At 34.3% G+C, this 27,023-nt stretch overlaps 1 protein-coding gene across 14 annotated transcripts in view; it reads right to left on the bottom strand.

Moving 5' to 3' along the window:
* The window catches only part of RAP1GDS1 (Rap1 GTPase-GDP dissociation stimulator 1), a 141,604-nt gene that overhangs the window by 42,669 nt on the left and 71,912 nt on the right, over nt 1-27,023 (bottom strand). For 12 of the 14 annotated variants that reach the window (XR_004972788.1, XM_036340173.1, XM_036340164.1 and 9 more), the window contains one exon: nt 13,305-13,451. The exons of the other annotated variants lie outside the window; for them this stretch is intronic. Coding sequence is in view for 11 of the 12 variants with exons in the window: in XM_036340173.1 (XP_036196066.1) it covers nt 13,305-13,451 (147 nt within the window). In the remaining variant the exon portion in view is untranslated. The remainder of the gene's footprint in view (nt 1-13,304; nt 13,452-27,023) is intronic. 14 annotated transcript variants of the gene reach the window in all.

The raw sequence follows: 27,023 nt of genomic DNA, 5'->3' as shown, positions 1-27,023 counted from the left end.
ACTTTCAATTATTTATTTAGTCATTTTGACTACCTCTTCAAATACCGCAGAGCTGCTGAATCATTAAATTTCAAGTATGTAAGCGTGAGCACTAGCGCATGCATTGAGTGTGAGTCAAACTCCACTATGTATCTGCACATATGTAGGCATCACACACCCCCTCAGTACTGTTGGTACAAACTATAAAAATCCCACAGTCCAGGGACATCAGAAGAATAACAAATTTTACAAAGGAGATAACTCAACAGGAGAATGCCACTTAGAAGATGATGTTAATGGTCTCCTAACTTGGCATCTCTACAACTTTCTTGGACCACTTTTACAATATTACGAATTTTGGTTCCAGAAAAAAGAGTGGACAAAAAGTTAAGAAATGTTTCAGAGTTTCATACAATCTTTGGCATACAAATTGGAGCAATAATATTTGAAATTGTGATAGATCAGGAAAAAAAAACGTAGCTTATCACAATGGCACATGGTGTGAATCGCCGTAATTCAAGAAAATCATGTTGCTTCATGAAAACATATTTTACTACTACCCAGGAGCAAATTAATTGTATACTCACATACAATAAACCACACACAGGTAGGAAGAGAAAAATGTATAGTTATCCAATGGAGAGACTCATTTTAGAGCACTTGGCTGCTTTCTTTAATATCTAATTCTATGATGCTAACTAAAACAAAATTTATGCTCAAATAACTCTCAAGTCTGTTCATATCAACTGCAAGCAAGGAGACTTGGATAATAAAGGCCCAGAAGAAGAAGAAAAAAGCATTTAACAGGTTGATACAAATTTTCTCAAGATAAGCAGGCATCCTAGGACATGGTTCTCAAAATAGAAGCCCCAAAACCCTTCAAGGATCACAAAGTCAAAACTACTTTCATAAATTTACCAAAGTTTTATTTGCCTTTTTCACTGTATTGACATTTGCAATGATGGTGAAAACACATTGGTAGGTAAAACTGCTGGGGCTTTAGTATGAACGCAGTCAGTGACACCAAATTGTATTAGTAGTCATTATATTCTTCACCATCACACACAGTAAAATAAATATTATGTTTATTTAGCATTTTTAAATTCTGAAGCTATTTTTCATAAAAATGTTATTTATGTTAACATATAGTGGGGTTTTATTATTTTAAAAATACTAAATAATTTTTAAAATGTCTCTATTTTCATTTCTAATACAGTAAAATATTAATAGATATTACTCATGTAATGAGTACATGAGTATATATACATATGTATATATAAACAAAAGTTCTTTGAAGTCTTTAAGTAATTAAGTGTCTAAAAGAGTCCTGGCCAAAACCGGTTTGGCTCAGTGGATAGAGCGTCGGCCTGCGGACTGAAAGGTCCCAGGTTCGATTCCGGTCAAGGGCATGTACCTGGGTTGCGGGCACATCCCCAGTAGGAGATGTGCAGGAGGCAGCTGATCGATGTTTCTCTCTCATCGATGTTTCTAACTCTCTATCTCTCTCCCTTCCTCTCTGTAAAAAATCAATAAAATATATTTAAAAAAAAAAAAAAAAAAAAAAAAAAAAAGAGTCCTGATATCAAATGTTTAAGAACCACTGCTAAAGAATTTTCTAATTTTTATAGGAGATAGACCAAAACAAAAACAAACAAACAAACCCAGGAGATTCTGAAATTCAATGATGTGTTTGGCATAAGTGATAATAAAAAAATAAAAAACATACTAGAAATTCTAGATTTTGGTGTTCAGATATTTTGAGCAAAATTACATTAATTAAGCACCTGAACATCTCATTTTGCTTACTTGAGTAGAAACTCTACTTAAGCCTAGGAGAATATTCCATGACTGAGTCTGTTTGCCTATTTCAGTTACAACTTAGTATACAAGCAATAAATATTTGGGGGAGAAAGCTAAATAGGAGTCCTGTATGTATGGAATAAATTAGTATTAATTCTTTTCACTGGAAGCAAATGATTATGTTTAATCACTTTTTTAATTGCCCAGAGATGTTGTGAATGTACTTCAAAGGATAGTACTGACATTAATGCTATCATAATGGTATCAGGATAACTTTTAAGTCAAAGACTAAGTGGAAGAAATTCTTAGTACCAGAAACACTTCACATCTCTAAATACATTTGAGAGAGTAAGTGAAATAATGCATGACTAAGACTTTCTGCATCCCTCAACGAATATCGGCAACTCCAGTGGAATGTTTATTCAGAGCTCAATAAACACAATTCACAAAAACAAAACCCAGGCCCATACATAGCACACAGTTATGTGTGACAGTCTTTAGACAGCACAACATCATAAACATCTGAAGACATTTTAAAATTGCTCCTGACACACATCACAGACAAATACTGACCAAAATACAGAATCACACAATTACATAATATCAGGGTGACACAGGCCCTACATGATCTATGGGGAGGAAGAGGAAGAAAGGCACTGAGAGGGTGCAATACAGATGCATATACAAAGAGATATAAGGCAATCAATGCATGCGCTGGTGTGAACACTTACCTACCTACATTTGAATTTCAATGGTTCCAAGTTCTTCAGGTCACATTCATGGAAACTCCAAAGAATGGAGATCTGGAGAGAAGATCTCAAGTTGAAGAACCTTTTCCCCCTGAGTTTTAAGTTTAATGTTTAAAAACAAATGTATAGACAGACTATAGGTCCAGAAAAGTATGCCAAGTAACTCAGCTGATGTTGATCAGTTACTAAATAGAAAAAGTTCCTTAAGATTATAACATGTTTATCTCATTCCTAAGAAAAGGCTCTTACAATGTTATAAAACTATTAAGTTTATTGGTAAATATGACTTAATGAATAATGAAACTTAAAATGACACACCATTCAAAACACAATTTCCACATTAGTATGTACATATGGTATGTATATTATTCATAGTATAAGAGTATCCTATTTACAGGTTTACATAAAAACCCATCTACAGTTAAATGAATTATATACATTTAACAAGCAAAAACAAGCAAATATAAAACTTGATGTGATGTTCTAATACAAATTGGCTAAAAACCATTGCAGCATAATAAAGACTGAGTAAAAAGCCCTTAACTAATGGCATAGTTTTATTTCCAAGAAAAGATAAATTAGAAATTATATATCTGTGAAGTAAAACTTAGGAGTTTAAGTTAAGCAAGTTATAGCTCCACTATAACACTAAAAAATAAACTGACTTAACTACAGCTACTGAGAGGATGGTTCACATCTAAAAACACAAGTGCAGGCACAAGTAAAAACTTCCTTTTCAGTTACTTATTACTGAGTATCTTTTTGTTGATTGATAAGGAATGTAAAGAGCTGTTATTCTAGTGTTGAGCATATAAAACTAAAAATATTTATGTGATTAAAATTAACTTCAAAATCAATTCTTTTAAAAGCCCTCTTTATACAAAACATGCATTATGGGTTTTGCACCAAGATTATCCCAGTAATGTAAGCCCTAGGTTATACATTTTAATGACAGATATTTCAAAGGAAATAAAGAGAATCAAGATTCATTAGTATTAAGAATACAAGGGCCCTAATCGTTTTGGCTCAGTGGATAGAGCGTCGGCCTGCGGATTGAAAGGCCCCGGGTTCGATTCCAGCCGGGGGCATGTGCCTTGGTTGCGGGCCCATCCCCAGTGGGAGGTGTGCAGGAGGCAGCTGATCGATGTTTCTCTCTCATCGATGTTTCTGACTCTCTATCCTTCTTCTTTCCTCTCTGTGAAAAATCAATAAAATATATTTTAAAAAAATACAAGGGGCTTAAAATAATACTTTTACACATTTTTTTACTTTCTAAAAGTTAACAATAAAATGTGGAAAAGCTAATTGAGAAGTTTTTTTCTGGGTTCTGAAAATAAGAGTCTCTACAGAGCAAAATTTCCCTCTTGTAAGTGCTCTAGAGATAAAGGACCAAATTACATGAGTGAGTGTAATGTAAAACAACAGTAACAAGACCCCAAAGCAAAAATCACAAGTGGAAGAAAAAAATGGAATTATTATTTTTAAGAGACATATCCATTTAGTGTTCTGAATCCAATGACATCTAGAGTGATTATGTCTTAATCGAGATCTTTTTTTCTCCCCTAGACTCATTAGGTTATATTATTTACTACAGATCAACTCTTCTTATAATGTATACTGCTACAAAGGAAATTTCTACAAATATATCTTCTCTGATTAAAGAAAACTCTGCACTTCCATCTCACAAAGAAACTGGTCTTTTAAAGGTTACAACTGGATTTGTGTTTGTTTGTTTTAAAGAGGACTGCTGCCAGCTGTTGTTTAAGCATCTCTTACTGAGAGAAATAAATCCAGTCTCTGCTCTCAGATAGCAGTGCTGAGAGAAAAGTGCTATCTAAAGTATAAATTTACACCGAAATGAAGCTAAATGCCAGATTAATTAACATTACAATATATATATCTTACAAACATATGTGTTTAATAATATAAAAATTGTTTTACAAAAGGATTAACTGGCTTTTTTTTTTAAAGCAAATATTAATAGTTACCCTGAAACATTACTATCATTAAGTTTTATACTTTAAAATTACATACAAGTTATTTGGGAACACACAAACTATTAATAAGACACAGCTCATAACCAAAAATTTCTGATTTGTAGTTAATACCCATTTTCCAATAGTATTTAATTTTAAAATTTTTTATAAATAAAATATAGGCAGTTTGATGTTAACTGGATTTTAGTTGTAGTTAGAAAACAGAATTACTTAAATAAAAGAAAACAGAATCTTTTATACAAGTTAATTTACAAATGATATTTTTCTTTTCTTTCTTTTTTTTAAAAATATATTTTATTGATTTTTTACAGAGAGGAAGGGAGAGAGATAGAGAATTAGAAACATCGATCAGCCGCCTCCTGCACACCCCCCAATGGGGATGTGCCCACAGCCCAGGTACATGCCCTTGACTGGAATCGAACCCGGGACCCTTCAGTCCGCAGGCTGACGCTCTATCCACTGAGCCAAACCGGTTTCGGCACAAATGATATTTTTCTACCTTGAATTTCTCTGTGAATGGATATTTTCAGTGGTCTAAATTAAACATACATTGATATTTGGCCAAAATCCATTACTTATCTTTGGCTTTAAAACTTGCGCATGGTCCATATTCATATGCTTTGATGCCATCATAGTTCAGTGGTGTAGTAACATCAATAATAAAAAACAAGGCCTGACCTCTCAATTTTACTATTACTATCTAAATATTAATTTTCAAATATAAATAACCATTCCATATACAGATAAAATCTCTCTATGTGCCTCACAACATAAATGCATACTTATACAATATTAAAATGTGGCAATAACTAATGATAGTGAACATATACAATGTAAAAATTAAATGAAAGCAGAATAACAGAGATTACTTATTCTCTTTAGAATTCACAGCATGAAATAAATGTTAGAAGCTGTTTTTAATTTTTAGTTACTTAATTCCATTCGGGCCATGAGTCTTTCAAAAAAGAATTTGGGAATTTCAAGAATTTGGGAATTCTCTATAGCTTGTGAGGATGAGTTAAAATCAGAAAGCCAACTTTGTCACCTCAAATATTCACTCTGAAGAAAATCTTGAAAATAATATTCATTAACATCTATGATTAATCATCTCTAGCCCAGACATAAAGCAAATTAAAAAAAGAAAAACATGTTAGGGAATGACAAACCCCAAACATATTTTGTTATTCTGCTGCCCTCACTTAAAATTGGGTATCTATTTAGTATCACATTGCTGAGTGCACTATAATGATCAAGAACAATCCAAAAGCTGACAATCTGAGAAAGTATTATTTCTGTAATATAATGCCAAACTTTAAATCATTAATGAAACAACTATAACAATCATTTCATATTTTTACAATAAAGTTTAAGATTCTTTCATTCAGAAATTCATTCTATAATGGCCAAAGGTGAATATTAATATCAATACTTGACCATGTGGAATCAAACCAAAATGTGCATTTGGTATACCTCTACTACAAACCCAGTTCTTATCTTAGGGTGTTTGCCCATTAAGTAACAGCATTATTATAAGTACTAGAGGCCTGGTGCAGGAAATTTGTGCGGGGGGGTGCTGTCCCTCAGCCCGGCCTGCACCCTCTCCAACCTGGGACCCCTCGAGGGATGTCCGACTGCTGGTTTAGGCCCGATCCCAATCCGGGACTGCTGACTCCTAACCGCTTGTCTGCCTGCCTGATTGCCTAATGGCTTCTGCCTGCTAGCCTGATCGCCCCCTAACCACTTCCCTGCCGGCCTGAAGGCCCCCAACTGCCCTCCCCTGCTGGCCATCTTGTGTCGGCCATATTGTGGTGGCCATCTTGTGATGACATGGGGATGTCGTGCGAGGGTGCAAGAACCACCTAGGCTTTTATTATAGATTGCTTAGGAGGATTCTGATGAAAAACTAACTAGCAGAAGGTACAAGAACAATTAATTGCTCTGACTTTCCATAAAACAATTTGCTGAAAATAACATAACAGAATTTCATGAAAGCAACCTGCTACAGTAAATTGATTAGAAAGTTCTATTGAATAAACAGTAAAAATTCAGAGTTTTTTTTCAAAGAAAAGAACAGTTAGTAAAGAGTTGATATATTTTTTTAAAACTTTTCAGCTCCACAATAAAAGTCATTTACACACTCTGAGTACTTTGACAACTTGGGCTTCAAAAGATGTAAATATAAAAGTACATCTTCAATGCCTTTATAAACAGAAAAAAACACATAGTATATTAGAAAATTAATATAATTTTAAAAAGACTGACTTGCAAAGGTAAAATTTTATATTTTTGAATTTTGTTTTCCTTAATGTTAGGTAAAATATTTTTAGTACTTAGGAAATATATGGAAGTATTAATTAGCTTGTACCCACAGTAAGTACACTTTGGGAATAATTCCTCAAAGCAAATCATTTGCTAAACGTCTAACATCTGGGAAATAGTCTTTCTTACCTGTAAAAGTAATACCAAAATATAATATACTCAGGGTCAAACTGCTTTTTAATTTTAATTAAAACTATTCCTATATATAATTATTTCTATATAATTTATATTCTTCCTATTTTAAGTATGAAGCAAAAACAAGTAAGCCACGTTTTTGAACTGAGTTCATTAAGATAATGAATAAGTGTATGAGCAGAACTGTGAAACTGCTGCTATTGGTTAAAATGAAATTAATTATATATTAAGCGATCTTTAAATTAGAGGAGAGAAAATACTTTATAGGCCTATTTTCAACTACTGAATTTAAGTATCAGACTTATTTAAATTCAGTTATGCTCCAATAACATATCCCATGAGCTGTAGTTCATAAATTACACAGATGGTCTCCTTTCAACCATAGTTCAGTTATCATTAAGTCCACATAGCAAATAAATGTGAGAATTATCATGAGAATATCCTGGAGAGATCTCAAGAACCATACACACACACAGAAAAGAAATTCACCATAGGGACTTATTAAGATATTAGAGAAAAATCAGCTCTATATGTGAAAATCATATACACACACACACACAAATATATATATCATATATAGGGTGTCCACCCAAAATATATACACACTTTGAATTCCAATGGGTTAAATCTGAAAAGAAAGAAACATCAATTGAGCTATCAGCTATTAAGTGTGTATACATATTTTGGGGACATCTTGTATATGATTTAGGTCACATGAAGAAGACAGTCATAGACTGTGTATACTATATTACTCATTTTAGAAGGAAAATAATTTTTCCTTTTTTTTTAATGGAATGTTTAATTCCCTTAGTTTTCTCTTATGGCATAGTTTATGTAAAATAACTATAGTCATTGCTTTAATGTTTATTCATTATTATTTTGCTTTAGAATTATAACATACTTCTCCCTGTATTTTGTGTCTCTATCTAACATAGGTGTATTAGGAAATACATTAAACTCTTTTTTTTTATTATTTTACATTTATTGGCTCTCTGTCGGCGTGTGGTTTCTAAACCGCTTAGTTTGAATCATTGGCAGCCAGTGCGGCCAGTATCCCCTCCCCACGTCCCCCATCTGTCTGCTAGGAGAGTTTTGACACTGTCCCGATCAGCCTGCAGACAGTTGTTGCAAAGCGGTGTCAAACTTTTCATCACCCAGTGGTTTGCCAGCGTGTTCTGTGGAACTAAAGTGTGTATCTGTTCATTTCAAGTGGCCATGTTGGAGTCTACACTGTCTTGTGAAGCCTGTAAAAATGGCATGCCTACTGTCTCCCGGCTCTTACAGATGCTGTAAGTGAATCCCACGCCTTGGTTATGTGCATGACTGGGTGGACATCGACCACTAACCCAAGCGCCTGGTACCGTAGCAAAGGCTCAGTTGTGGTCCTCACTGACAGTCCCTTGCAGCATGATACCACGACCTTTCCTTGTGACCTCTGTGCTGCCTCAGGCTGACTGCTCTCCTTTGACACCCTCGTTTTCGTGGCTCTCCCTGTCGGTGTTAGCATTGTGTGTGTGTCCGTGTGGCAGACCCCCTCTTGGAGGGCCCCTCACACAGCTGTCCTTCAGGAGCCTGTTTCGGGCATCCTAAACTCTTAATTATAGAGGGTTTTTTTAAGATACTAATTGACTAATAATGGTTACTTCTAATATAATAAAAATGGTGAAATAATAGACTCTTTAATAAGGTGTTAAATTATGCCGGTGCTTTGCTGTAAGATCAGCAATTTTCCACCGATATGCCACAGCATACTAGTGTGCCACTAGAATTGAAGAGTGCTTCTTTACCATGTGAAAAACAGGTATGATTTTCCCCAAAAGCATAAATTGAAGTGATTTTTACTAAACAAAAGTTTTTTCTTATTCTATTTAAACCTGATTTTATTTATACTAAAATATTACTGATATGACTTTTCTGACAAAGTAATTATAACTTTTTCTATTCATGTATTCCACACTTACCTGAATATAAAAAGTTTTAATTGTTTCACCAACAAGGAAACAAAAGAATATATTTAGCTTATCGCTTATAAGTATATCATTTTGAGTGAGTTCAAAAGTTTTAAAACTCAGAAACCTTAAGTTGTATGCAAATTTATAAATGGGTAGAAAAATACCTTTACCGAGTAAACATTTTCACAATATATGCCTTGCATGTGTGTAGGAAACTTGTTTAAGTCCCTATTTAATGGATTTAAAAATTGGGTATGATCAGGGTTGTCCACTATATGGACAGAAATCAACATATCCTAAGTCTCAGTCTGGTGTCAATCCATTTTTAGGACTAATAAACAATTTGAAAATGTTCTTGTCAGAGAAACTATGTTGGTGGGTCTTTGTGACCATTTCTAATACTTATCTTTATATTTAAAATTTTTTATATATGGAACTAAAGAATAACTCCCTATAAATAAGGCTTAAGTTATTGGGTCCATGGGTACAGCTCATTTTTCTGCTAGAATAACAAGGAGTTCACCCAACTATTCTACTCGGAAAGTAGCAGAGGCTTGTATACTGAAATTCAATAGTAAATACAGATAACAAGAAACTTCCTTTATTTTACCAGTGCTAATAAAAAGTGGCTCCCAAGTTTCATAAAATTCTACTGTTGTTTTTTTTGTTTCGGTGACTCATCTAGGTGGACAGGATCAAATGATTTAAAGTTAGCCAATAAGACCTAGAATTTAAGTTGGAAATTCTTTAAATGCATATTTTAAAGAATACAGTAAATAAATAATTGACACACAAAGATGCTTAATAATTATGCAAATGAAAATTTAAAAAAGAATAAAATGTAAGTTAAATGTAAATTAAAAAAGAACCACTTCTTAAACTATGATCTTCATGAAAGACAAACATAAAGGGAAGCAGCGGAAAGGGGATAGTTATGTTTGGCATTTGTTCCTTTAAAACACTAAAAATAACTTTACTTCTATTTTATGTACCAGTTTTGAAAGCTGAATTCAAACTGCAGCTTAGAATAATGGAACAAAAACACCACTGCTCCAATAACGGTCTAAGAAAAGTTAATAGTTTTCCAAAGTATATAAGTTACTTCTTGGGAATACTTGCACACCAGGGGAAAAAAACTCCTACAGAAGAAATGTATTATGCATTTTGACTGTGCACTCATGTTTTTAATCACTATGTTCTCAGTGCACTTCTCTAAACATTGTGATAGCCTATAACAAGCATGTCAAACTCATGGCCCACAATGAATATTTTTGCGGCCCAGCCAATATAACGGTATGTAAGAAACATTTTAATAAAAATTTCATGACTTAATTTTTACAATATCCTGTTATAATTACTAATAACAAACTACAACATTCGCTAATGACTGATTACTATAATCATGTTGCATTCACTTCCCTTACATGGCTTATACACAGGCGTACCATTTTTCTCCACTAACACTAGCAGCGAATATTTTAGCAGCCTATTGCCACGTCATTAGTCTTGGACTGACTTTTTTGGTGTGCAAAACAGGAAATATTTCACTTTTGGAGAACAAGAAAAATAGGTTTATTTGCGTTACGTTTATTAATTTGTGCAGTTAATCAGTGTCTGGTAAGTTAATGTTCAAGAAAAAATATTAATTTTTATTAAAATGTTCTATTATTTTATGTTAACAATTACTCATTTATTTCAGCCCTTTGTATTCAGCATGTCTCTACTGAAATAAATCCACGTTTCTATGAAAATTGAAGCTTTTGTTTTTTTGTGGCCCACAGAAACTTAAACCTTGTTTATTTGGCCCGTGTTAGCCTTTGAGTTTGACATGCTTTTCCTATAACATGGATTCAATCACAGGCTCTTTTGGATTAGAATCAGTGATGTGTTTGATGACCATTTGGCCATGTGATATGCTTTGGTACAGACTTTTGAGCAACAGCTTCCTCAAAGGACAAACAAACAGGTTAGATCAGCCGTGGGCAAACTACGGCCCGCGGGCCGAATCCGGCCCGTTTGAAATGAATAAAACTAAAAAAAAAAAGACCGTACCCTTTTATGTAATGATGTTTACTTTGAATTTATATTAGTTCACACAAACACTCCATCCATGCTTTTGTTCCGACCCTCCGGTCCAGTTTAAGAACCCATTGTGGCCCTCGAGTCAAAAAGTTTGCCCACCCCTGGGTTAGATGCATAACAAGGCTAATTCTTTTATACCCAAAGCTGCTATCACTCCATGACTAGTTTCTTCCATTTATCTTCCTCAATCATTCTCCCACTTAGCACTTTTCCCACTTACTCAGGTGTCCAAGCCTGAATGAAGTTGAAGAAAAATGAAGCAAAATGAACAACTGGCCAATGATTTCTTAATGCAATTCAGATACCTGTGTTTTATGGTCAAATTTAAATTATTTAGGCACTAGCTATTCATTTTGCAGGTTACCCAGACTGTTCTTTCTGTTTGTCTTCTTCATAGTTTGGACATTTTCTTTTAAAAAATGATTCTATGACAGGGCAAGGAAAACAGAAGTAACTGACCTTATAACAAAGACTGCCATTTATTATTAGTTTGAGTTTAATAGACAAGCCATTTGATGAAAGAAAACTATTATTATTATGGATAATTTTAACTCAGGTTTAAAACTTGTGTCTTTTGGATATGATGTAACCCCAGGAAACATTCTGTTTAATTTGTAAGTGCTAAAAAAGCAAATGTAATTGAACATTTAAAAATCAGGTGTCATGGGAAAAGCTACATTTTTCAGCTTACCGCTTTCCCCCAAATGAAAAGATTTGGTAGCGTTTGACCCAATTGTCCTACAGAAACAACCGGCTAGAGAAGAGGGTAGTGGTTTTACCCTTTCAATGGGACAAGAGCCACAGTCTCTGCCATTTGCTATCATCTCCAACACTAAAGTCAAATGTCTGTAGTCATGTGCTATCGACATTTATCTTTTTTTTTTTTCTAATTATTGAGAATATTTCTTTAAACCCATGACTACTAAGTAAAAAAATAAAAAAAAAATGCCTAAAATGCCTTATTTTTCTAAAACACATGAAAGTAAAGAAAAATATTGCATGGTCAATATACAAATAAAATGTCTGTTACAGACTCCAATTTAAAATGGCATTATAAAAGAAACACAGAAAGACCTGATTTCTATTTTAGGAAGTTACTAGAATTTTGACAACTGACACATAAAGTAATTCATATAAAATAAATGAATTTTGTGACATTTAGAAGTATAGTGAAGCCTTCATGCCACTCTTTTTATGTGCACTTGATTAACAACCACATAGGCTATAAAGTACTTATTAAATTTCTCAAATTAGACATCTGCAACTGTTCTAAACTTTATTTTTATGCTAGATTTTATTAAAAATTTTTGTTATTCTTACAACTAAATCTAGTATCTAGATAAAATAACTTTACTTATTAAGACAGTGTTTGTGGTTTTTTTTTTTTATTTTGTTTTTGTTTTTTTTTTTTTTTAAAGTGTTTTTTTAAAGCTACTCCTGGTATTAATATGAAGGAATAAATATGAAGGTATTTTTTCAAAAAACCTCACCCAGCCCTGACCGCTTTGGCTCAGTGGATAGAGCATCGGCCTGCGGACTAAAGGGTCCTGGGTTTGATTCCAGTCAAGGGCATGTACCTTGGTTGTGGGCATATCCCCAGTAGGGGGTGTGCAGGAGGCAGCTGATCGATGTTTCTTTCTTATCGATGTTTCTAACTCTCTATCCTTCTCCCTTCCTCTCTGCAAAAAATCAATAAAATATATTTTTAAAAAATCTTCACCTGAGGATATGGCTTTATTAAGTTTGGAGATAGGGAGAGAAAGGGAGAGAGAAAAGGAGAGGGAGAGGGAGAGGGAGAGGGAGAGGGAGAGGGAGGGGGGAGAGAGAGAGAGAGAGAGAGAGAGAGAGAGAGAGACAGACAGACATCAGTTGCCTCCCATACACTCCCTGACCAGGGATCAAACCTGAAACCTAAACCTAGGTATGTGCCCTGACCAGGAATCAAACCTGCCACCTTTTGAGATATGGGACAATGTTCATACACCAAATGAGTCACCTGGACAGGGAAAAGCTATTTTAATAACTTATTTTTAAAATGCTCATAGCAAGAAATCTTGAACCATACCATTGTGTGTGTTTTTTGAGTTCCTTCAATTACTAGTGTCATTTAATAAATTAGACCATACTGTGCTTTTCAAATACTGTAATTTTCTTAACTAATTACTAATTTTATATGTCACTTATGAATTCTTTGTTCATAATGTTTCTAAATATTTTTGTTTTTTGCTATAGTACTGTTGATTTTTAATTTTTCCCCCCCCGAGATAAAGCAAGTTTTCAATTTTGTTTACCATTCTCATTGCTATAGTTCATCAGCATGCCACAAAAGACAGTCAAGAGCTTCTCATTGGCGGGATCTGTTATACTGCACAGTGACCTTAAATGGTCAATTACAATCTGTGCACCACCTGCTTGGTCAACTGCATTTCTGCCCTCATCTGTAAAACAAAGAGTTAAATTTAAAATAAAATAAAAAAGAAATGTACCTTACAGTTTCAAATATAAAACATAACAGTGCTATTCCTTATTTAATGAGTAAATAAAAAATAAACCTAAGAAGGGCATTAAGTGTCTTTTTGGAAATACAAAACAAAACAAATAAACATGGAAATGCGGGTGGGATGGGGAAAAGAGATAATCACTTTCTAAAGGAAGAAAAGGTTATTTGCATTGGCATAATATAGGAGCTTAAAGAACTTCTCTATGTTTTAGGAGTTTATAACTATAATATGAAATTCCCCCCCCCTTTCACAAATGACAATTCTGCATAAGGAGTAAAAAAATAGAACTAATAGTCTTTTGGAAATTTTTTCTCAACTTGAAAACCACTAAATATATCTTTCTATCAGTGGTTCTCAAAGTTAGATATTATCAAAGAAAACTGTCTATGGCATAGTATAATTTTAGATCACAATATATAACGTCTAAATATTAGGACTAGGGTCTTTTTAATGACATTTTCTATAGTGCATAAGCATGTTCCTTTTTTTAATTCTTGGTAGTTTGTGCGCCTCACTTTTCCTTTTTCTCTCCAATCTAGAACACACCAATATAGTTCAACATTACAACAAATGGTCAAATGATGGTCAAACATACATTATGTTATATACAACATGTCATTTAACTATTGGAACATATAGCTTTAGAATACTTTCTAACCTTGGAACATAAGAAAAGAGATGAAAAAAAAGTCTTTCTAAATCTGACTTCCTGATATAAAATATGGTAGACTCCAGGAAAAGTGTTGTCCAAGAGTTTTGACAGCCATAAATATAAGTCACGTACATAAATTTAATAGTAGCCACATTAAAAATGTAAAAAGAAACAGGTTAAAAATTCATTTTAGCTATATATTTCATTCAATTCAATATATATAGAGTATGATCATTCCAACATGCAATCAACCTACAAATTATTAATGAAATATTTTACATTCTCTTCTTTGTAATAAATCTTTGAAATACATGTGTATTTTGCACTTACATTTACATGTCAATTCAGACTAGCCTAGTGGCTTGTTACATTGGATAATGCAGCTATAGAAGCATCAAGAAAGGATCAGTAAAAGAAATGGCTCACAAAGGAAATATATCTACAAAGTTAGTACATAAAAAACTTTCATTTTTCTAATGAAAGAACTGAAACTGAGGTCCTATATATTCTTTCACTGTCCAATAATATTATCCATATATATCAGCCAAAACGACCGTTATGACCCAATGACCAGTCGCTATGATGCTCACTGACCACCAGGGGGCAGATGCTCAATGCAGGAGCTGCCCCCTGGTGGTGAGTGTGCTCCCACAGCCAACCTCCTGTGGCTGGCAAACCTCCTGCGGTCCCTGCCCCTGGCCGGATGGCTTTCTGAGTGTCCTCTTTCGAAAAGATTCTATTTAGTTCCTGTGACCATTTTTTGATTGGATTGCTTACTTTCCTTTTGATGAGTTGTATGAGTTCCCTGTAAATGCTAGAGATTAAACCCATATCGGAGATAACATTGGCAAATATGTTCTCCCATGCAGTGGGCTTTCTTGTTGTTTTGTTGATGGTTTCTTTTGCTGTGCAGAAGCTTTTTATTTTGATGTAATCCCATTTGTTTATTTTCTACTTAGTCTCTCTTGCCCTAGGATCTGTCTGTAAAAATATTGCTACGACATGTCTGCAATTTTGCTGCCTATGGAGTCCTGTAGGATTTTTATGGTTTCCTGTCTTACATTCAAGTACTTTAGCCATTTTGAGTTTGTGTATGGTGAAAGTTGGTGTTCTAGTTTCATTTTTTTTGCATGTATCTGACCAAATTTCCCAGCACCATTTATTGGAGGCTATTTTGATTCCATTGTATGCTCTTGCCTCCTTTGTCAAATATTAATTGAGTATAATGACTTGGGTCAATTTCTGGGTCCTCTATTCTATTCCATTGCTCTATATGTCCTTGTGCCAGTACCAGGCAATTTTGAGAACCGTGGCTTAGTAATATAGTTTGATGTCTAGTATTCTGATCCCTCCAACTGTTCTTCTTTCTCAGGATAGCTGTGGCTATTCTGGGTATGTTTTTTATTCCAGATGAATTTTTGGAGAGTTTTTTCTAGGTCTTTGAAATATACCATTGGTATTTTAATAGGTATTGCATTGAATCTATAGATTGCTTTAGGGAGTATGGACATTTTAATGAAGTTGATTCTACCAATCCATGAACATAGTATGTTCTTCCATTTTTTTTATGTCTTGCTCTATCTCTTTTTTCAATGTCCTGTATTTTTCTGAGTATAGGTCTTTTACGTCCTCGGTTAAATTTATTCCTAGGTATCTTAATTTTTTGTGCAATGGGAAATGGGATTATTTTTTTTTCATTTCTCTTTCTATGAGTTTATTATTGGTGTATAAAAAAGCCATAGATTTCTGGGTGTTAATTTTGTATCCTAATACATTGCCAAATTCATTTGTTAGGTCTAATAGTTTTTTATGGAGTCTTTGGGGTTTTCTATGTATAATATCATGTTGTCTGCAAAAAAGGACAGTTTCATTTCTTCTTTTCCAATTTGGATGCCTTTTATTTTTTCTTCTTGTCGGATCGCTATGGCTAGTACTTCTAGTACTATGTCGAACAGGAGTGGTGAAAGTGGGCATCCTTGTCTTGTTCCTGTTCTTAAGGGAAATGGATTTAGTTTTTGCCCACTGAGTATGTTGTTGGCTGTAGGTTTGTCATATATGGCTTTTATTATGTTGAGGTATGATCCCTCTATTCCCACTTTGCAGAGCGTTTTTATCAGAAAAGGGTGTTGGGCTGTAAACGGTCTGGCTCAGTGGATAGAGCAACGGCCTGAGGACTGAACGGTCCCAGGTTCAATTCTGGGTTGTTTTGGAAGCTTGTATTTTACTGGGAATGTGTCCATTTCATCGAGGTTGTCCAGTCTGTTGGAGTAGAGGTGTTCATAGTATTTTTTTACAGTCCTTTGTATATCAGTGGGATCAGTTGTTACTTCACCTCTTTCATTTCTGATTTTGTTTATTTGGGTCCTCTCTCTTTGTTTCTTGGTGAGCCTGGCTAGAGGTTCATCAATCTTGTTTATCTTTTCAAAGAACCAGCTCTTGGTTTCATTGATCTATGTCATTTTATTTCTGCTCTGATCTTTATTATCTCCTTCCTTCTGGATACTGTGAGCTTTTCTTGCTGTCTCTTTCTAATTCTTTAAGTTGCAGGGTTAGGTAATTTATTACCATTTTTTCTTGTTTTTTTTTAGGTAGTCTTGTAGAGCTATGAACTTCCCTCTCAGGACTCATTGTGTCCCATAGATTTTGGATTATTGTTTTTTCATTGTCCTTTGTTTCCAGGATGCTTTTTATTTCTTCTTTGATCTCTGTGGTAACCCAATCATTGTTTAATAGCATGCTATTTAGCCTCCAAGTGTTTGAGTTTTTTCCATTGTTTTTATTGTAGTTGATTACTAGTTTTATGCCAGTGTGATCTGAGATGCTTGATATGATTTCTATCCTCTTGAAGTTGAAGAGACTTTGCCTATATCCTAATATGTGGTCTATCTTTGAAAATGCCCCATTTGCACTGGAGAAGAATATATATTCTGTTGCTTTGGGGTGAAATATTCTGAAGATGTCAATTAAGTCCATCTGATCTAGTGAGTCATTTAGGATTGCTGTTTCCTTGCTGATTTTTTGTTTAGAGGATTTATCCAGTGATGTTAGTGGGGTATTAAACTCCCTTACTATGACTGTATTGCTATCGATCTCTCCCTTGATAACTTCCAGAAGTTGTTTTATGTATTTGGGTGCTCCTGTATTGGGTGCATATATGTTTACCAGAGTTTTATCTTCTTGTTGGATTGCTCCCTTTAGTATTATGTAGTGGCCTTCCTTTTGTTATGGCCTTTACTTTAAGGTCTATTTTGTCCGATACAAGTATTGTAACCCCAGCTTTTTTCTCATTTCCATTTGCCTGAAAAATTTTTTCCCATCCCTTCACTATCAGTCTGTGTGAATCCTTTGTTCTGAGGTGGATCTCTTGTAGACAGCAAATATATGGGTCGTGTTTTCTTATCCATTCAGCTACCCTATGTCCTTTGATTGGGGCATTTAATCCATTAACGTTTAATGTTATTATTGATAAGTACTGGTTTGTCGTCATTTTTATTCTTAATATTTGTTTCTCCTTGCCTTTCTCTTTCTTCTTTTTACAGCAGTACCTTTAGCATTTCTTGCATTGATGGTTTGGTTGTAATAAACTCTCTTAGTCCTTTTTTGTATGTGAAGCTCCTGATTCCACCTTCAATTTTGAATGATAGCTTTGCTGGATAGAGTATTCTGGGATTCAGTCCCTTGTTTTGCATTACTTTGTAAATTTCCTTGCATTCCTTTCTGTCCTGATGTGTTTCTGTTGAGAAATCATTTGATAATGGGAGATCCCTTGTATATAACTTTCTGGCTCTCTATTGCAGCCTTTAAGATTCTCTTTGTCCTAAACTTTTTAAATTGTAATTACAATGTGTCTTGGCATGGGTCTTTTCAGGTTCATCTTGTTTGGGACTCTCTGTGCTTGTGTAACTTTTTTTCCCCCACCTTGGGGTAGTTTTCTGACATTATTTCTTCAAATAGGTTTTCTAACTCTTGTTCCTTTTCCTGTTGTTCTAGCACCCCTATTATTCATATGTTGCTTCGTTTTATGTTGTCCCAAAGCTCCCTTAGGCTCTCCTCCTGTCTTTTAATTTTTTTCTCCAATTTCAGTTCAGTTTGGGCGTTAAATCGCATGATCTGAATGATTGTTGAGAAACAAACTCATCCACAACTTGTCACTGTTAGGTGCAGATTTTGGGCTGGAGGTATTATCGGACCATTCTTCGAAAATGTGGCTGCTCAGGCAATAACAGTTAATGGTGCTCGCTATCACGACATAATCCAGTTTTTTGTGCCTAAATTGCAAGATATGGATGTGGATGACATGTGGTTTCAACAAGACGGTGCCACATGTCATGCAGCCCGAGAAACAATTCAATTACTGCATGAGTCATTTCCTGGTCATGTAATTTCCCATCTTGGTGATCAGAATTGGCCGCCCAGTTCATGTGATTTAATGCCGTTGGACTTTTTTCTTTGGGGTTTTTTGAAGTCTAAGGTTTATGCCAACAAGCCCACAACCACCACGCCTTGAAAGAGGAAATTGAGCGCTGTATCAACGATATTCAGCCACATTTATGCAAAAGGTCATGGAAAATTTTAACAAAAGAGCGCGTGTGCACCAGCAAAGCCGTGGAGGCCATTTACCTGATATGCTATTCCATACATAACCCTATACTGTATACTTTATGAATCAATAAAAAAATTACAACTTTTAATTATAAACCTGTGTTTCCTATCAAAATTACTTCTTGTGTGAATTTTGGGATGCCCTTATAGTAAGGATGAAAAAAAATATTTAAAACCACCACTGAATACAACTATTGTGATGTAGTATAGTCTATCCCAGGGGTGGGCAAACTTTTTGACTTGAGGGCCACAATGGGTTCTTAAACTGGACTCAGAAGGAGCTGCGGCCGTGTTTCCCGACGTTGCCATGTTAACACTGCTGCTGGTGAAGGAGCGGAGCAAGAGAACTCTCCGCTCTTTCGGCTCCGCGGGCCGGATAGAACAGCCGAACTGGCCGGATCCGGCCCGCAGGCCATAGTTGCCCACAGCTGGTCTATCCTAATTTCAGATTTTACTATCATGTTTCCCCAAATAGGCAGCAAATATTTCTCCTTAAGGGCAGCAAATACCTAGTACATAATAGGCACTCAATATTTATTGAATAACTGGGATCATTGGCTAGATTTTGGTAAGTTAGCATTCACTTTTTCATGAATGTGTGTTTGTACACCTTAATGTTTTAATCACCACATATGGTTTAAGTTCCATTTTCTTGAACTTTATTTCAATGAAATCATGTTGTATTTATTGTTCTATGCCTACCTTCTTATACTCAACAATATGTTTGTAAAATTCATCCACTCTGTTTTATGCTTCCTTGCTGCACAATTATTCATTGTATGAATGTATCACAATTATTTGTTTGTTCTTTTGCTGATGAATACTTGGGTTGTTCCTAGGTTTGAACTATTATTTATAATGCATAGACAGTATTGTTGGTTCATATAATCTGCACATCTTCCACTTTCTTGATAATGACAAACAGGTTTCCCAAGCCAGTGTACATTTCCTCCAGTAGTGTGTGAGTTCCTGCTGCTCACCTCTTCACTACTACTTCGAAATTATTTGATTTGTAAAGTTTAGGAAACTTAATGGATGAGGTAGAAACTATTCCAGAATATAAAAGGAGGTCTTTGCTGACAGTCACTTTGATGTATGTTCAATAAGGCCGTTAATTTTGTATCAAGAGTATACAGCATATGAAAAAAGAAACCCTGAACAGTTTATGTTAAGGAGGGAGAGAGGGAAAGAGGTAAATGGATACATGCATAGATATTAGAATTTGAAAGAAAAAAAAAAGGAGAGGCGGGTAGCTAATAGAAACTGACTATAAAAGCTATATAGTAGTATGATTGAAGTAAATTCTGGAACATTTTTACATTCATGTTTACAAAAAAGCCTTATAATTTTTATCATCTCTATCATCATCAGCTTTCCTAAATGAGAAGTTAAAAGGCTCAAATCTTTAAAAAGACTGAGGAGGACAACTGGGAGGCAGCATGGTGGTGGGTGTGAAAGAACTCCAGAATGTGCAGCGCAATAGTAAATTCTACCTAAAATTAATTTTTCTAATATTGATCTATTTTTATAATTTAACTCTAAAATTTCATGCTACTTTCCACTTTTGTGGTTTAACATCACCTCATTCATTTCTTCTTAGAAATTCTCTGAATGAAATATAAATTTTGAAAGTTTATTTCTAAAATTATGCCTACATACATATTTGATATTAGTTTCCCTCCCACCCTCTAATTAAGTATATGATAACAGGCTCTTGGTTCCCTATGTATTCATTTGGTCAAACTACAAGAAGTAACAATCCTTTGTGACATCAGGAATAGTTACTGTGTTAATAATTACAATGCAGCACCTCAGAAAATTATGACTCCATGAGAGAAATAAACAGCAGGAGCTGGTCAGACTAATAAGCTTTCATCTAAAATTTTTTATAATTAATATTCAGAAACATGCAAAAAGTATGTGTATGTAGATATACTGCTGAATTCATTATCTTTTGTGTTTTCAAAGAAGTTTTAGCAAATGAAAAGAGTTCACCTTTAACATTTTAAAGTGTCGTGGATTGTGCTCTGCTTCCCTCTCTGTTCCTATAAAAGCAGCCTGCACGTAACACTCGGTAGGTGTTAATGATGTTGGCTGTGCATAGGCTGCACACACATGCACACACTTCAGTGAGGCTTAAGAGTGTTTGGCATAAAGATTGATTTTTAAGATTACTTGATAGCACCACCTGTCCATTCCCTACCAATCACTGGGGGGAGGGATCCAACAAAGGGGGATGTGGGGATGAAGTCAGGGTGATGTAAGGAAGGTGCTTGCCTGTCCGGCTAGCCAAGGGAACCATGGATTGGCTAGAGGGAGGAAGCCACTGCAAGCATGTGTAATCCTGTAAGGTTAAAAATCCCTAAAGAGTTCCCTCTCTATTGTGCCCCGTGTTCCCTCTCACTCTCTTGCTCCATGACCTGCACTTGTCCATGTGCTAGCTGCCATGTGGCCATAAGCAGCTGCATGGCTCATGGCCATGAGGACCCCATGGGCAATGGACTGCAACTGGGAGCACAAGTTAAGCTAGCCAGATGCTGGACTGGACTGTGCTTTGATATGGAGCAGAAATTCTGGGCAGTGGCCTTAACCCTGCTGAATATAAGGTTGAACTTTTCCCATGGCAGGACAAAGGGAAATGGGTCATTGGAAAACAAGGGGTTTTAATTCCATAAAAATAAAGATCACCTATTATTAAGAAAAGAAAAAAAAAAGATTACTTGATAGCCAGAGTGAAAGCTAAGGCACTTACTTAGCAGACAGATACAAATGACTTTTTTTTATTGTATATGTACTTTAGACACAATGCTCTAATAAGTGAATTAAGATAACTTATAAAAAAACATTATTTTTTCTTACATTTCAACTCAGACTTTGTTTAAAGAAATTATAATTAAATACCAGCGTTCTTAATTAAGACTTGGAAAATATGAATTCTAACTCAATCTTCCTTCATTAAATCCTAAAAATGGTATATTGAAATACATTTGCCATTCAGTTCAGCAAGACAATAATATAGCATAGTCTTAGTATTAATTGAGAATCAATTTTTGAAGATTCATCTCTGAAAAGTTCCTTGGTATCTTTTCTCAAAAAATCTTTTTACAGTCTCCATGAAATTAAATATTAAAACCAACCTATACAACAGTTGTCAAAATGCAACTAAATAGAGAGAAGTCGGTATACAAAATCTATTTCACATATAATTGGTAAGAACTTGAAGAGGCAAAGAGCAATAACACAATTCCTATATCATTATAAAAATTCATGGGGAATCACACATCCATTCATTGAGATCTATTTTGAAAGCAAGTAATTTCTAAAACTCCTAGAGATGTGCTTTAAAGAACAATATTTAGAAGCACAGTAAAGGATGAACAAATTATACAACCTTTTAATTTTGTAAAATTATAGGCCTTGTAAGTATGAACAAGCCCTTAAACTGTACTGCACAATCTTTTCACAGGTCCCTGTCAAATTGCCCATGATAACCCATTCAAATAGTCACAACTCTATAAAATTCCTCCCTTCCCCAACCTCTGCATTCTTCACAGGAACCCTGATTCCTACTTCAGAGAGAAATATAAGACATCTATGGAAGATAAAATCTCCCCTTTTTTACTCTCTCCACTATTAAATGTAGAATTATAGGTAATTGTTTCTAATCACTTTCAGTATCTCATAATTCAAGTTCAGTTATAGCTAATTAAGGGCAAAGGAAAGGAAGAAGATTTATTACAGCAGAAGGTAAGACTTTTTCAAGTAAAGAAAGCTGTAGATATGTCATAAGCTTAAGGTCTCTAAAGACGTGAATGGAAAGAACATGTAATGATGAAATCCTAGGACTAGTTTTGGTTGTTAGAAAGGGAATTATAATTTGTTACTTCAAATTTTAAATGTTAATTTAAGAATTCCGAAGAAAGGTAGAAGTTTTATTTTTTTTAAAAGTATATATATTTCAGAGAGGAAGAGAGTGAGGGGCAGAAACATCAATGACAAGAGAGAATCAGTGATCAGTTGCCTCCTGCATGCCCCACACTGGGCATCAAGCCTGCAACCCTGGCATGTGCCCTGAGAATCAAACCGTGACCTCTTGGTTCATAGGTCAATGCTCAACCACTGAGGCACAGCGGCCGGGCCAGAAGTTTTTAATATTGGAAAAATTATAATATCATTGAGATAATGACATATAAGAATTATATAAGCTTTAAGTTTTATTATGTTTGTCCATAAGAAAGCCCCTTAATTTCTGTTGTCAATTTCCTGATCTAGAAAAAGGATCAGACAATTGCAGAATGCCCTTTATATATGACATGCTTTTATTTTTTGTTCTACTGTGTCCTTTTTGTGGACAGAGGAAGCAATATGTTGTATGTGGAGTTTTCCTTTAATACATTAAAATAAAACCTTGAATTTTGCTGTTGAAGCTTTCTAATCATTAATCATTATAAACCAGACTCTCATTTTTATTTTCTCCAGGTAACTATTACTAGAGCCTATAAAGACTAATGGCAAATAAATTCTTTTTATAAAGTAAGCTGGAAAGCTGAGTTATGAATACTTTCCTGCTGAGTTCTGAAATGGATACTGTCTAGAAGCAGGAATCGTTGATATACTCTTTCTTAGTGAACAAAAGGTGATTCAGAATAAACGCTTAAAGTCAAAACAATTATAACTTGCCCTAGCTGGATTGGCTCAGTGGATAGAACGTCGGCCCGCAGATTGAGGGGTCCCAGGTTCGATTCCAGTCTGGGCACATACCTTGGTTGTAAGTTCCCTGAGCCCTGGTCGGGGTGCATGCAGAAGGCAACCAAAAAGCCCATAGTTCTCAGTGTATGCCAGCCACAGGTGTTAAGAATTTTAGATGCCTTAGAAAACTAAATGAAAAATATTACTGAAAATCCCCAAACTATCCCATTGATGAGTTAATGAAATGATTAAATTACTTAAATTTACCAGAATTCTCAGTAAATAATGCTCCAAATAAACAGCAAATGTCTTTATTAAAATGTGATTTTTAAAAGTTAATTGTGATCTTTAAATTTATATGAATTAAAAAAGAATAAAATATCAACATTCTTCCTAAAAAGTTAAAACACAAATTCATGATGCAGATTTATTCATTAGTATATTCTTAACCTGCCTTTCAGATTCAGTAGCTTAATATTTTTATCTGTTGAAATGTTATGCTTTTGTGATACAGACATGGAGGAAGAACACATGGAGGAAGAAAGGGAAAAGCAGTTTATTAAAAAACTTCACAGAAGTTAAATGTTCATTATGTTCATAAGTATATTCACTTAAGATCTATAATGAAGGATTCCATAATATGAGGTAGATTATCCAGCAAAACTAAAATATTTTAGGAATAATATTAACTTAGATTACTGATTAATGACATATGGTACATTGCATAATCAGTCAAGTTATTTAAGATCTATGACCAAATTAGCATTTATTCCCCTGCCTTTATCAATCTTTTGCAGGATACCTACAATGTTTTACATACTGAGTTAGGTTTGAGAAATACAAAGATAGTTATTCACAGTTAAGAGAAAAGCATGAAGGAAAATATTTAAGTAATAAACACAATTAAGTTTTCAGAGTAAAATGGAAGCACAAATAAAGAATTTAAGCTTTACCTAGAGGGGTTAGAAAAAAAGATTCATGGTCATATTTCCCAGCATGTCCTTCAAGTCCTTATTTGTATTTATTACATGAACAAAGAAAAAAACAGTATGTACTTTACTGTTTAGATTTCTGATGGATTCCCTTCCTTAGAAACTCTATTAAGAAAAAAAAACTTATGTAACATAAACTATATAAATTTGAAAATGTGTAATTGATGAGATTTAATAGTTGTGTACACCCCAGAAACCACCAACATAATAAAGTTAAAGTTACCAAACATTTCATCACAATGAAAAGATTACTCATATTCCCTTGCAGGTCATCTCTCCCTTGCCTCTAGCCCTAAACAACCCACTGTTTTCTGTCACTATAGATTAGTCTGCATTTTATATCTGTGGATTCATTCATGCAGTATGTATTCTCTTATATCTAGCTTAACTCAGTCTAATGATTTTGAGATCCATCAATAGTAGCAGGTATGTTAAGTGACTTATTCTTCTTTACTACTGAGTAATATTCCATTGTATGGCTACATTACTATTTTTACTTTAAATCCATTCATATTTAGAGACATTTGGTATATTTCTAGTTTGGGGCCACTGTGAATATAGCATGTATAGAAGTACACCAGCACTTTCCTGAAGCTGATTTTAATGTAAAACTTTTCTAATTAACCTTGCAATAAATAACCACCCAAGTCACAAAATGAGAAAAAAATCAGAACTAAAAGAAATATGTTATAAAAAAATTTGGAAAAGACTATGAAGAAATTATGTCATAGCAATAAAGAGGAAAAAGGGCACTAGACCAGCCGTGGGCAAACTACGGCCCGCGGGCCGGATGTGGCTCGTTTGAAATGAATAAAACTATTGAAATAAAAGACTGTACCCTTTTATGTAATGATGTTTACTTTGAATTTATATTAGTTCACACAAACACTCCATGCTTTTGTTCCGGCCCTCCGGTCCAGTTTAAGAACCCATTGTGGGCCTTGAGTCAAAAAGTTTGCCCACCCCTGCGAATAGACCTTCATGTAAGATTTATGCAATTGATCCTACTCTCAGAAATCATTAAGTATTTTCACCTGTAGGCTTAGCTATTAGTTGATCAATTTTAACATCAAATTACTTTTTAAAAAATTGCCTGTGATTTCCACACAGTTATGGTTCCCTGAAAAATTAGAATCCATCAACAACTTTACTAAAATTTAAAATGCAATTTACTTATGATCCAGGTGCAGGAAAAATGCACGAAAGCCTACATATAAAAGCAAAAGCTATAAATGTTACATCAGTAAAATTACAAAAATGAGTCATGAAAAAAACAACCACCATAACTGTTAAATATTCATATGTCAAAAAAGAAGCACAAAGCTTCTTGTGGCAGAGCATTACATTCAGTTTAAAGTCTGCCTTCATGCAAGAAAATCCCAAATATTTACATTTATAGTTCAGGATCAGGAAAGCACGAGTTCCACAGATTCAGTTTAAAATTAGGTCATGGAATGGCAGTTGATAAGACACAGCTCGTGCATCTACTGATAGTGGTATTAATTTCTGTAATCCAACAGATTTCTCACATCAGTCAAAACTTTTTGACAATTATACTTTTTAAAAAAAGCCTCTATATACTAATGGAACATCTATAAATCACCAGACATTTGCTAAATAACTCACTAAAGTTACACTATTTCCTATATTTTTATATACTTATATTATTTTATAAGCAGAAGATTGTGGTTACATATAAATTATAAAATCAGTGAATTATTTCCATAAAATTATCTTAAATGACTTCTAAACAGCATTCAGATAACAATAGAAATAATTTATTGCTCCAGTTTATTAGTCCAACTGCTCAAGATCAAAATAAAATTTATTCCAATTATTTTAGGAATAAAAGATGCTTTTGTATCAAACTATTCATACTTAAAGTATATCATGCTAGCCTATGTATATGTGTGTGTGTGTATATGTACACATGTCCATATAGCTCTGATTTAAAATTCAACTTGAAGTGATAACAGCACAGTTTCTTTCTTTTTAAAAAAAATTTTTTTTAATGTATTTTATTGATTTTTTTACAGAGAGGAAGGGAGAAGGATAGAGAGTTAGAAACATCGATGAGAGAGAAACATCAATCAGCTGCCTCCTGCACACTCCCCACTGGGGATGTGCCCGCAACCAAGGTACATGCCCTTGACCGGAATCGAACCCAGGACCCTTCAGTCCGCAGGCCAATGCTCTATCCACCGAGCAAACAGGTCAGGGCAACAGCACAGTTTCTTAAGAAGTACAATTATTCTACTCAGCAGGTAAAGATTATTCACCTTTAAATAGTATTTATCTTTTAATTTCCTCCCAGCCAAGGGAAATATCCCCAACTTGTACCAGGGACAATTTTGATTAGAAATAGAGAAAGTTCTGAGGACTTAAGCTTGGTTGCAAAGAAGAAAATTAGAAAAATAAAAACTAAAATTCAAAAAGATTAGACGACAATTTAGTAGATAGCAGAACTGGAAACACTATCAACCTTCAATATTTCCAGGATATATCATTATTTATATTAATTTTAAAATGAACTATATTTCTTCAATAAACAATTCACTTATTTGCTTAATTTCT

This window comes from Myotis myotis, unplaced genomic scaffold (assembly GCF_014108235.1).
Source record: "Myotis myotis isolate mMyoMyo1 unplaced genomic scaffold, mMyoMyo1.p scaffold_m19_p_1, whole genome shotgun sequence".
NCBI lineage: Eukaryota > Metazoa > Chordata > Mammalia > Chiroptera > Vespertilionidae > Myotis > Myotis myotis.
Note: the sequence above shows the minus strand (reverse complement) of the source record. Positions and strands in the feature narration are given on the sequence as shown.